The sequence below is a fragment of the Xenopus laevis genome, chromosome 9_10S (genome assembly GCF_017654675.1).
Source record: "Xenopus laevis strain J_2021 chromosome 9_10S, Xenopus_laevis_v10.1, whole genome shotgun sequence".
In the NCBI taxonomy this organism is placed as follows: domain Eukaryota; kingdom Metazoa; phylum Chordata; class Amphibia; order Anura; family Pipidae; genus Xenopus; species Xenopus laevis.
The window spans coordinates 94,551,664-94,563,263 of NC_054388.1; the positions used below are offsets into that span (position 1 = coordinate 94,551,664).

At 37.5% G+C, this 11,600-nt stretch overlaps 1 protein-coding gene across 3 annotated transcripts in view; it reads left to right on the top strand.

Annotated features, from left to right (window-relative positions):
- Positions 1 to 6,394, top strand: part of pdgfa.S (platelet derived growth factor subunit A S homeolog) — a 38,672-nt gene extending 32,278 nt beyond the window's left edge. Inside the window, exons 6-7 of one of the 3 annotated variants that reach the window (XM_018237304.2) lie at positions 227 to 313; positions 5,584 to 6,394. In XM_018237304.2, the coding sequence (XP_018092793.1) occupies positions 227 to 282 (56 nt within the window). In that variant the 3' untranslated portion in view covers positions 283 to 313; positions 5,584 to 6,394. 3 annotated transcript variants of the gene reach the window in all.
- Positions 6,395 to 11,600: the final 5,206 nt, after the last annotated feature.

An 11,600-nucleotide genomic window follows, 5' to 3' on the forward strand; every position in this document is an offset into this window, starting at 1 on the left:
GGTGTTTGGCAGTATGATTTAAGTATGATTGAATATCAAAACCACTTTCCTGCCAAGGTGGCTTGGAGCACGTTCTTGTATGCTTTCAGCTGTTGTGTGGGCAAGCAGGGAATAACCCACACGCTAACCAGTTTTATTTCAGGACATCAGGAAGTATTTATATCCTTAAATGAGCAAAAATATATTTCCGTAGGCTTTTTCACCAGCCCTGCCCTTGTGTTAACAGGAAGGACTAGGGAAACAGGTAAAAAACGGAAAAGAAAAAAACTAAAGCCAACTTAATAACCGTCTGGAAAGTAATTTTGAACGGCAGGTAGGAACCTTAAGCTGAAAATAACAGCACCAAGCAATGACAATACAATCCTTTTAATCAATTGCGTATCACGTCAACACAATCACTTGTCTCAATCTTGACACTTCGTTACCTGAAGGCTGCAAAGAGATTAGATATGATTGGCTTTGATAATTCTACCTGCTGGTATTTGTTCCTTCAAGCTATACATCACCCTAAACATCTGGCATTCCTTGGCTGTCTCACCCCTTTTTTCACAATTCTCATGCTTCACCTTTTTCTGAGTCCTGCGCTCCTTCTCAGTGTATCATTATGGCTGATTTGTGGGGTCATCGTGCATGAATGGATCGTAAGATTTATTATGGTTTTCTTGCAGGATAAACAGTATCCAATTTTGAAGTGGAAATGGAAAAAAGGCATTGAGCAGATCCAAAGCTTACTCAGTCCATCAAATATGTTTTATGGTTTATTTTCATGATATTATTTTTGCAGATTCCTTTTAGGTCATATTTTTGGTCAGCTGGAAAATCAAATTCTGTTGCATTATTTTAAGGTTCCTTGAGGATACAGACACATCTATATGTTTTAGTAAATATTTTCTAAAAATACAGTAGATGGAAATGAAACCTTGCTTAAAAGTATTTTCTCTTTAGCACTTCTAAGGGGATAGAACATTATCTCCTTTATATCACATCGCAACTTTCCGGTACTGCATTCTGTAGTTACTTGTAAAGATGGGATAAATCACCTGTTGCCGGGCAAGACATATGAAAGGTTGCTATTATGACACGTGGTACAACATAGGCCTCCTCTTGTATCCTATAGATATTTCTTGCATAAAGAGTAGGAGATCTTGCAGACAGCATATTAGCTTTGCTATTCCTTGACAGTGTGTTTTTGGCTATATAGCTTACCAGCAAAAGTCATTTTTCAGCAGCACACCTCTTCCTCTGGCTCCTGTTCATTTAAATGGGAAATACCTTAATCCTCCCATATAGGGGTTTTTAATCCCACAAATGCCCATAAGAGCATTTCAGGCTGCAAAGTGCCAGCGTTCTCAGGCATTTTTCTGTTGATGTAAAATGTTGCTTGTCATGATTTAATGGACAAGAACATGGGAAAAAGTTTTCGTCTGAAAACATCTAGGTCTTTGAAACATTAAACATCATTTTCTTGAGGTCTTGGGGCACATATCGCAACCTCTTAATTAGATGAATATCTAATTCTTTTATTTATCTCTTTTTGCTGGAGGATTGAAGGATCTCAAAGGAATTGAATTAAGCTTCCCTGTGTCAGGAAATGAACGATGTAGAAAATATAAGCTAGCACATTAAGAGTTCCCTCAGGAGTCCCATATTATTAGATATTATAGAGCTTTGCCAGGGGCAGTATTGTCATCCCATGAGTGCCCCAAAAGTGCGACTATGGTGGTCAGATATGTCTGCTATGTCTTAAGTCTAAAAATAATTTCACAGAGGATTAGCCTATCAACTATCCTGGGTTTTGTGAGAAAGTAAACATGAAGAATTGGCCTAGGAAGGAAAGTTCAATTTAAAAAGAGATCAACAAAACTCCACTATTATATTTTGCAGCTTGCTTTTGACTTAAATGGGTTTTATTACTTTACCCCTTTTATCTCCAAACTTTTCTTTTTGAACAAGTGCTATGTCATTTGTAGTAACCTAGTCTAGTAACCTACAACAAATACATTGATAGTTGCTTTCAAACAGTAAACCAGTAAATTTTATCTGCTGATAGGTTCTGCTGGGTCGGTAGTCAACTGGGCTGTAGAAATATATTTTGTTAAGAATCTCCCATGTGTTCTCAGGTGATAGTCGTGTAGTGCTTTCTGGAAAGATTCACACCGGAAAGTGTCCTACAGCAATAATTAGTGTTTTGCTGCTGTTACGGGTATGGGATACTTTATCTGGAAACCCACCACCCAGAAAGCTCTGAATTATGGAAAGGCAGTCTCCATAGACTCCATTTTGTCCAAATTCTAAAAAAATGATTTCATTTTTCTCTGTAATAATAAAACATTATATTGTAGTGGATCCAAACTGTGATATAATGGATCCTTTTTGGAAGAAAAACTGGACCATTGGGTTTATTTAATGTTACATGATTTTCTAGGCTTAATATATGAGGATTCAAACTAAAAAAATGTCTATGGACACAAACGCACATTTATATGAATGAAAAAGCCTTTGCCGTATGTTTATTTGGAATCAGGTGTTTTTTTAAGTCTATTGTATTCCTTGAGCATAAGCGGAACAGATTGTTGAAAGCACAAAGTGATCCAAGTTTTGCAGCACTAATCTCTTAATGCACACTTTTTGTTACTTAATGTTCAAATATTTGTTTTAGATCACGAAGGAGATAAAGCTTTTTAGTCCGGTGAGGGTGGGAATATTTGTGTGCCATAAAACTGAATTTAAGGGGATAAAATCAAGTTAATGGTGCAAGATTGTTTAATCCCTTGATCTTGATGCTAATGAAGAAGAACCAGCAGAAAAAAAGAGCCTAAATTTCCATTTTCAAGTCATAAGATAAGCAATGTTAACTTCTGAATTTGAACTTGGAAAACGTTGGGGTTAATATTGGTTAAAACTTTGAAGCAACTGTTGCAGATTAACTGGGTATGCTGGGAGTTCTCATTGTACAATAGTGTTGCTTATTTATTGAGCTAACAGACCACTGAAATGATTGCAATAGAGTAAACCTACCCCCCCATTCAAGAGTTTCACATATATTGAAACTATTGGAGCAAAAAGGTCAATGTTGACCCCTATGACGATTGGAATTACTGGCAATATTATTTCTGTAAATGAATGATCACTCATTATGAGTCACAAGGTACACTGAGGGGTTCTAAATTGCTTGCTGTTGCTAACAGAACCTCCATAGCTAATAGACTCTGTTTTAAAGGTCTTCATCAGCAGTGCATGCTGTGTCCATCTTCTGGAATACACTCCAGAACGAAAGGGGATATCCTATGGCAGGGGTGCCCAAAAAGTAGATTGGGATCTACTAGTAGATGTTTAGCTGGGGATCAGTAGATCTCAAGACACTGTCAACAAACAGCTTGTCTAAATCACCCTCCTGTTTCATGCTTTTCATTCAGATATTTATTATGTTAAGGTTACATAAGAAATAGTTGTTTGTTAAATATAACAATATACATTTTCTCATTAATCAGTATTTAAGTAATATTTTCATGGAACAGAATGCTAACAATGTTTTTAAAGGGATACTATCATGAACAATGGTTTCTCAAAAGAGCAAACAGACTTTTTTATATTTAATTTTGACATTTGACAAGGGGCTAGCCATATTGTCCATTTCCCAGCTGCCCCCAGTCATGTGACTTGTGCTCTGATAAACTTCAGTCACTCTTTACTGCTGTACTGCAACTTGGAGTGATATCACCCCCCCAACAGCCTAACAACAGAACAATGGGAAGGTAACCAGATAGCAGCTCCTGATACAAGATAACAGCTGCCTGGTAGATCTAAGAACAGCACTCAATAGTAAAAAGCCAAGTCCCACTGAGACGCATTCAGTTACATTGAGTAGGAGAAACAACAGCCTGCCAGAAAGCAGTTCCATCCTAAAGTGCTGGCTCTCTCTGAAAGCACATGACTAGGCAAAATGACCTGAGATGGCTGCCTACACACCAATATTAGAAATTTAAAAAAAATACACTCGCTGGTTCAGGAATGAAATTTTATATGGTAGAGTGAATTATTTGCAGTGTAAACAGTATAATTTTGAAAATAAAAACTACATCATCATGACAAAATCCCTTTAAGTCTGTAGATCAGGAATCCCCAATCTTTTGAACCCGTGAGCAACATTCAGAAGTAAAAGGAGTTGGGGAACAACACAAGCATGAAAAATGTTCTTGGGGTGCCAAATAAGGGCTGGGATTGGCCTTTTAGTAGCCCCTATGGATTGTCAACCTAAATTGAGGCTTTGTTTGACAGTGCATCTGGTTTTTATACAACCAAAACTTGCCTCCAAGCCTGGAATTCAAAAATAAGCTCCTGCTTTGAGGCCACTGGGAGCAACATCCAAGGGGTTGGAGAGCAACATGTTGCTCTCGAGCTACTGGTTGGGGACCACTGCTGTAGATCATAATGAGACAGCATCACTAAAAGTAGACCCTGCATTAGCAAAGTATCGGCACTCCTGACCTATGGCTAATTGTTCTATCCGGATATAGGTTTAAGTGAAATCTGACCAAATGTTATTGATGCACAGTCTTGTAGAAAGCTACAGTAAGTTTCCTATGGACATTTTTCTTAAGGAAATCAAGGGGCAAATTTATCAAGGGTCAAATTTAGAGTTCATGGGAGTTTGTAAATTTATTAGAAATTTGAAAAAAAATGACCAATCGAAATTTTCCAAAAATGTTTAATTTTTCAAACTCGGGTCAAAGGGATTGACCCACAAACTTCGATTCGAGTTTTCTCTCCGAAAAAAACGGGATTTTCCGGAAGGCTGCAAACAACTCCAAATTGATCCCAGGATGTCCCCCAAATTGGCAGGTTTAAGGTGGAGAATAGTTGAATTCCAATTCTTAAAAAGACAGTACATGATAAATTTTGAAATTTGCATTAGAATTTTTTAAAAAAACTTAAATCGAATTTTAACTATTCCCTAGTTGAATTTCACTAAAATTGTCACTTCGTCCCTTGATAAATCTGCCCCATAGCATATGCCAACATGGATATCCAAACTTAAAACCCCCCAAATAGTCTCCCTTTTTATTGGACACCACAGGGAACACTTGACAGAAGCTGCAAAGTATAGGAGCTGGCCACTGCACACCAGCTTGAAGTTTGCAGAGATCAAAACCCCTCTGATCACCATGAACATTTTTAAACGCTCTTGAATAGAAAAAGGGTGTTGACCGTTTTTATAGACATATTTCTAAAGGAGAAATGTGCAAAATGCATTCTTTTGTTCTTTTTGTGACAACTATTATGCCGTGATTAATAGAAAACAATACCCTGAGGGGATCTTGTAAAAACTATTTTAAGGTTTGCCAAAAATCCAAATATTAACCGTATTCTATTAAGAACAAATTAAGAACACGCTTGGGATATAAGCCTGTTTTAAATACAAATAATGAGAAATCAAACATTTTATTGATGTCTTTGTGGACTGACTAAGCAATGTACGGACTTTTGCCATTTCTACAAATTTTTGTTTGATTTTTTTTTAGAAGTGACGCTAAAATGTGTTCTGGTTCATTATTTATTTATTTATTTTAATTTTATTTGCAGATGTGAGGTGAAAATAAGCTAGACAGGATCATCTGGGACTCGGATGTGTACGCCATGTTACATTCCCGAATCTTCTACGTATGGTGCTTTATTGACTGTTTCGTGTTTGTTCTCTTGTGCAGAAAGACAGGGAAAAAAAACTTGTTCAAACGCCACTCTGTGAGAACAAAGGAACAATGTGCATTTCTTTAATGTGACATCAAAGCAAGTATTGCAGCACTCTTACAGAGAAGAGACCGCTTCCCCTGTCAGAAAAAACTGCAGCAACAAATCAAGATGGTGGAAAGAAGGATATCATATTAAAAGTACTGCAAACAGATTGAATAGAGGCCTGATGTCCAAGCAATGGTGCTTTATGTCAAGAGATGTGCCTGCTTTTGCTGGTTTAAGATGGATGTTTATTGATGGAAACATGGCAAAGATAAGCCAGGAATGTATCAAATGAATGTGTCTACACAGAAGCTACAAAAACAATGCATCCTTGCTCAGTGGTGTTTAAAGTCTTCACAAATACCTGGGAAGCCTTAAGTGGACTTTTTTTTTTAAATTAAACATAACGTACCTATTAAGCTTTGGGGTAGCATCCTAGCACTAAGCAACCGTCTGCCTCTTTAGCGGTCCATGAGTGCTAGACATAGGTCTAGTCCTATTGGGCAGAGGAAGAGTTCTATAGTGTTGGATTTGTTTTAGGTGGATTCACTCTTGATGGCTATGCAGGTATAAAATATTCGATAATGTATCTATTATTTTGTAATTATTGTTGAAATTCCAACTTGACACTTGTTTCCGGAAATACAAAGAGCTGATGGTTCTTAAGTTTAATAGTCTTTTATTATTGAACAGACTAACAAATGTATGTTGATGTGCAATATGGCAAAAGAGAAATGAGACCCAACATAGCGAATTGGATGCTGATCTGGGAGCACCTATCGTAATCATTTATGCTCTGTGTGTAAAACAGTATTCAAGTGAATGTGGATGGAGCCACTCTCTAGAGCAGTGATTCCAAAACTATGGGGCTGGCCCCCAGTGGAAACCTGAGTAGTGGAAGGGTGGGTGCTCAGCCCTAAAGGAGAACCAAACCCTTGCTTATAAAAACCCCTACCCTACATAGACCCCCCTCCCCTGCTCTTTCCAGTCTAGGTGGTACCTTTGGTAAATGCCCCTAACTCTTTACTTACCCCTCGGTGCAGATTCAGGGCATTGGATTTCATGGGCGCCATCTTCTTCTAATCTGCAATCTTCTGTCTTCCGGCGCTTCGGCAGTTTCCGTGACTTTCTGTGCATGCGCAGTTGATTGCTCCAACTGCGCATGTGCCGTTACACTGCTCTATTCACAAAGATTACCGAAGAGAAGAAGATGGCGCCCGTGAACTCCAATGCCCTGAATCTGCAATGAGGGGTAAGTAAAGAGTTAGGGGCATTTACGAAAGGTAACACCTAGGCTGGGGGGGGGCAGGGAGGGGGTCTATGTAGGGGTTTTTATTAGCAAGGGTTTGGTTCTCCTCTAAGCGTGGTTAGGGCAAGGATTGACTAGATTTGCTGTTCTAGAAATGGTTGAAACCCCAGCTTAAGGTCAGTTTGGATGAGAACTTCGTAATTGTCCTAGATATTCTTGAAACTATATCTGAATGAGTGATCACCAATGTTTCCCCATATCTGTAACCTCCATATGAGCTAACAGGGGCCCTAATTAATGGTTGGACCTCAAAGGAAGGCTTAGAATGAAAAAGTCTGGCAACCACTGTTCTAGAGTGTTATGACTTTTATAAGTCAGAGAACCAACTTCTAAGCAAATTTGATGTTTTCTGTTCTGGAATGAGCAGACTCCAATGGTCCACTTAGCTATAGAAACCACTCAGAAGTAACTTTCACTAACCTAGCTCAGTTAAGATAACATTAGCCAACATCTGTTCTGTGGGTTACTTCAACTATGGTCACTCTGAACTTGGAGGCAAACAAAGAAGAAAGAGGCTGCATATTATCCTTGTAAGAGTGAATCTACTTAAATTGTTCCCCTAGCCACCTATTCCCTTGTTTTAATGTCCAATGGAAAATATTTGCAAAGAACACATAGAGGTCTGCTATGAATCTATAGTATTATTTTCTATCAGGGTGCAATCTAATGAATTGTATTCAAATATAGAGAAGCAAAGGTATATATATATATATATATATATATATATATATATATATATATATATATATATATATATATATATATATATATATATATATATATAGCTACCACCCCCAAACTTTTGTTTCCGTTGTGTCTGCATAATTTAATAATTTTAAATAAAATGTACATTAATAAATCATGGGATATCCGTGAAACATCACACTTGTGCCAGTTGCCTAATAGCGCTAATTTTTCTTTTTTTTTTTTTTTCTGGCAAGTTATTATTTGATCATGCACAACCAACATTTTCACATAGCAAAAAAAAAAGCAAAAAAAAAAAAAAAAAGCGTGAAATGGACATTTTTATTCTTGTAAGTGCATTGTACAGTGTCACAGTAGCAAGGGAAAAAAATATTTGCTACTTGTGCTTGAACAAATCCTAAAAATTCTTTATTTTTGGTAAAAAAAAAAATTATGCTTATGTGTATTCGACAGAATTGTGTTCCTTTTTTTTGTAAAGTTGAAGTTTGTATTTTTATCTAAAATTAACATTTTTATATAAGTAAGAAAGCCTGCTATGTTTTCTTGAACCAAAAAAAAAAAATATATATATACATACTGTGGTCATATTTTTGTAGCACCATGTCCTAAACATAACAGATATTTTTTAGCTATACTGTAGCTTTTTCCAATAAGTGTTTGAGCACAAGGTGTATGATATCCTATGTCTTACTGCTGTTTTTGAAAATTCCTTTTGGAAATTGCTCCTCCCATATGGCAATTCTACAATGAAATGTCTTTCTCTCTCTATATATACAGTATTTATTAAAAAGTATATATTTCCAAATGTCACCCTGCCTTTGAACGCCATTGAGCCTGGTATGGTTTTAAGTGAACCTCTAAAAGGATTATAGAAATTGTAGGTTTTTCGGCTTCCACTAGGTTGGTAGAATCCAGATTGGTTTGGGAGTTAAACTGTGTCATAAACATACATAAATCAGGTAGTAAATAGATATAGCCCTATCCTATCTTTATATGCTTGCTGGGCATACTCTGTCCTAAATCTTGTTGTTGCTCCATTCAGACTCAAAGGGTAAAACTTAATAGCATAGGGACTTTGGGGCAGATTTACTGAAGGGCCGAATTGTCGCCAAAGACCACTTCGCACACATTGCACCACTTCGGCAGGCGCAAAGGCGCTATGAATATGTTAATTCACTAAAATGCGAAGTTTAGTCCCGGGGGACTTTTCGCTAGCGTTACTTCGGCAGTGTGAGTATTTCATAGTGAAGATGCGCTAGGGTTCGTTTGTGCCTAGCAAAAATTCGCTATTGACCTTGCGCTTAGGTCAATTTGCATACGGCGGGTTATTTAAAGTTGTATGGACTTTATTATAAATGTTGGTGCAAATGCTTGAAGTTACCACTTTTTATTACACACGTCCAGGGAACCTTAATAAAGACAAGAGAAGAAAATCCGCATTTTAGTGAATTTGCGGAGTAACGTCCGTTCGACAGAGCGAAAAGTCGTCTGTCGATAGAGTGCGGATGAATGCTAGCGATGGCGCCTGTTAGTAATTTGGCGATGTCCCTGCAGGTGGTAACGCTGGAAAAAAGTCGCTAGCGTTAGCCACTTCACTCTTAAGTAAATCTGCCCCTTTGTGTCCTAGATCAAGATTAATTGATCCATATTGGTTATGATATTGGTACAAAGTTGCACTTATGTTCCCTTTAAAGTTGCAAGTTAACACGACGGGCAACTTGGCGGTACTGAAAATCATGAATGGGTATCAGTACACATAACATATTAACCACTTGATGCACATTATCCTTTGTTTCTGTCTAGATTGTTTCTTCTACCTAATACTGACATCAAGATTGTTTGAATATCAGTAGGTCCAACTGACTTTTTAATTCATACAAATCAAAAGCTCCATAACCTCCCTATTCATTGAGTGGACTGTGTTCTAGGAAACCGATGACAATTTTGTATAGAGACAAACTGATTTACGGTGAAGTAAGGCCTTATTTTAAATAGTCTGCATTGAGGATAAAGTCAGTTTGGGAAAGCCGACAAAGTCGTATTGTTTGCATTTAAAGGCTTTGTAAAAGAAACACACTACTAGAGTGGAAACATTGCAGTGTTTGAGATTCACATGCAGATACACACACAACATGTGTAAATGCACACACTTATATACTCATTATTATTATGGTTGAGTGAATATCATAAAAGTAATGTTACACCCTGTTTATAACCTGCTCCTATTTTAATAATGTTTTCCACTTTTTATATATATTCTAATGGTATCGTATGATGCTTAGATTATTCTGTGTACAGAATATTCATTCTCTGCAAATTTCCATTTACACATTATGAAAAAAGGGCTTCATTCCATGGGCCTCAATATGACAGAACACTCTTATGGCCATTATAAAATGACGGTTAACGATTTACAGATCTGCTATGGTAGCCATACGGCACCTTAAATGTCTTAATGAATGCAGAGAAGAGATATTTTCCACAGACCAGTGGTGTTTTCACTTTGTTTTTGTTTCGTTGTGGGGGCAAATGATAACGATTTATAAACGGTATAATTTGACTACAAAACAAACGTGATCAAGATAGGAGGTCTGGATTTGTTAGGCTGCTGCTAAATGAACATGTGCTTAAATCCAGTTTTCACATGCATGAAATAATATTTCTGCCATTGCAGATAAATAAACATTTTCATACTCCAGTAGACCTTAAGACCTAAAACTGATCTACTCTTTCTCAGCAGGTGTTTTGGTTAATCCATATGGTCTGAGTCCAAGAACCCTACAAAGTGAAAGTAATATAGATATGCCCAGTATAAGTTAACCCTGGTCTGTAACATATAGCAACCAATTAACTGTTCGATTTTACTTGACTACTCCGATGCAAATGGTTGATTGGTTGTTATGGACTTCTAGGCTATGGAAGGGGTTGTCCATAACCCTGGTCATTTTAAAGCTAACGCCCAATTTAATAAGTACATTATTTTTGAGGTTATTGGAGGATTTTTCCATTTACAGTAGAAAAAGATACTGTAACTGTGCAAATTGGTTCATCCTGAAAAACATTTCATACTTCCTGTTGAAAAATAGTAAGCTGATGTTGCATATCTTGAGGGTCTATTGTAGTATGGAAACTGCCACATGCATATACACGTGGCAACGCTCACATGTAAGATTATATATGTTAAAGTGTCTTCGAAAATAACTATGCCAGTGTGAGCCAAAAATTTAGTTTCAGAATTTATAGCCAAAATGCATTTTTGGCAAATTAAAAACTTTTTTGTTAAAGAGATTAAACTGATATTATGTTACATGGAATATAAAAGCATCTCGAAATAATCAATTTCTTTAGAGAACATTCCCATAAGCCATTGCAGGCCAAGCCGACTGGGCGCCCTAGTCAAACTGACCGGCCAGCCCACTACCTCCGTGTGTGCGCCATGAATGCACTCCTGCGCAGTAGCGGAGAGGGGAGAGCTACAGAGGGCAGTGAACAACAACTACGGGTAGACAGAAGACTCTTAATATGTACCTGCCAAGCACCCTCTTATTGTTGTGTCCTAGGCAGGTGCCTCTTCTGCCTACCCCTAGTTCCGGCCCTGAGCCATTGCCGTTTTAAGTATCCACAACAGTCTTAAAAATATGTTATCAGTTGTACCAAAGCTGTTACAGACCTACAACCATAGCGTCCTTTCTGGAAGATCTTTCAATTTGTAGGCTATTGGCTAGAAGTGACAGATTGCTTGTGCCCTCTGTTAATCTTTATTTTGGGGGGGTTGACCACCTTTCATAAACAGTTAAAGGGATGCAGGCTGGACGTTCTTGCCTTATGCTGTAATCATTTTCTCGCAAAGTTG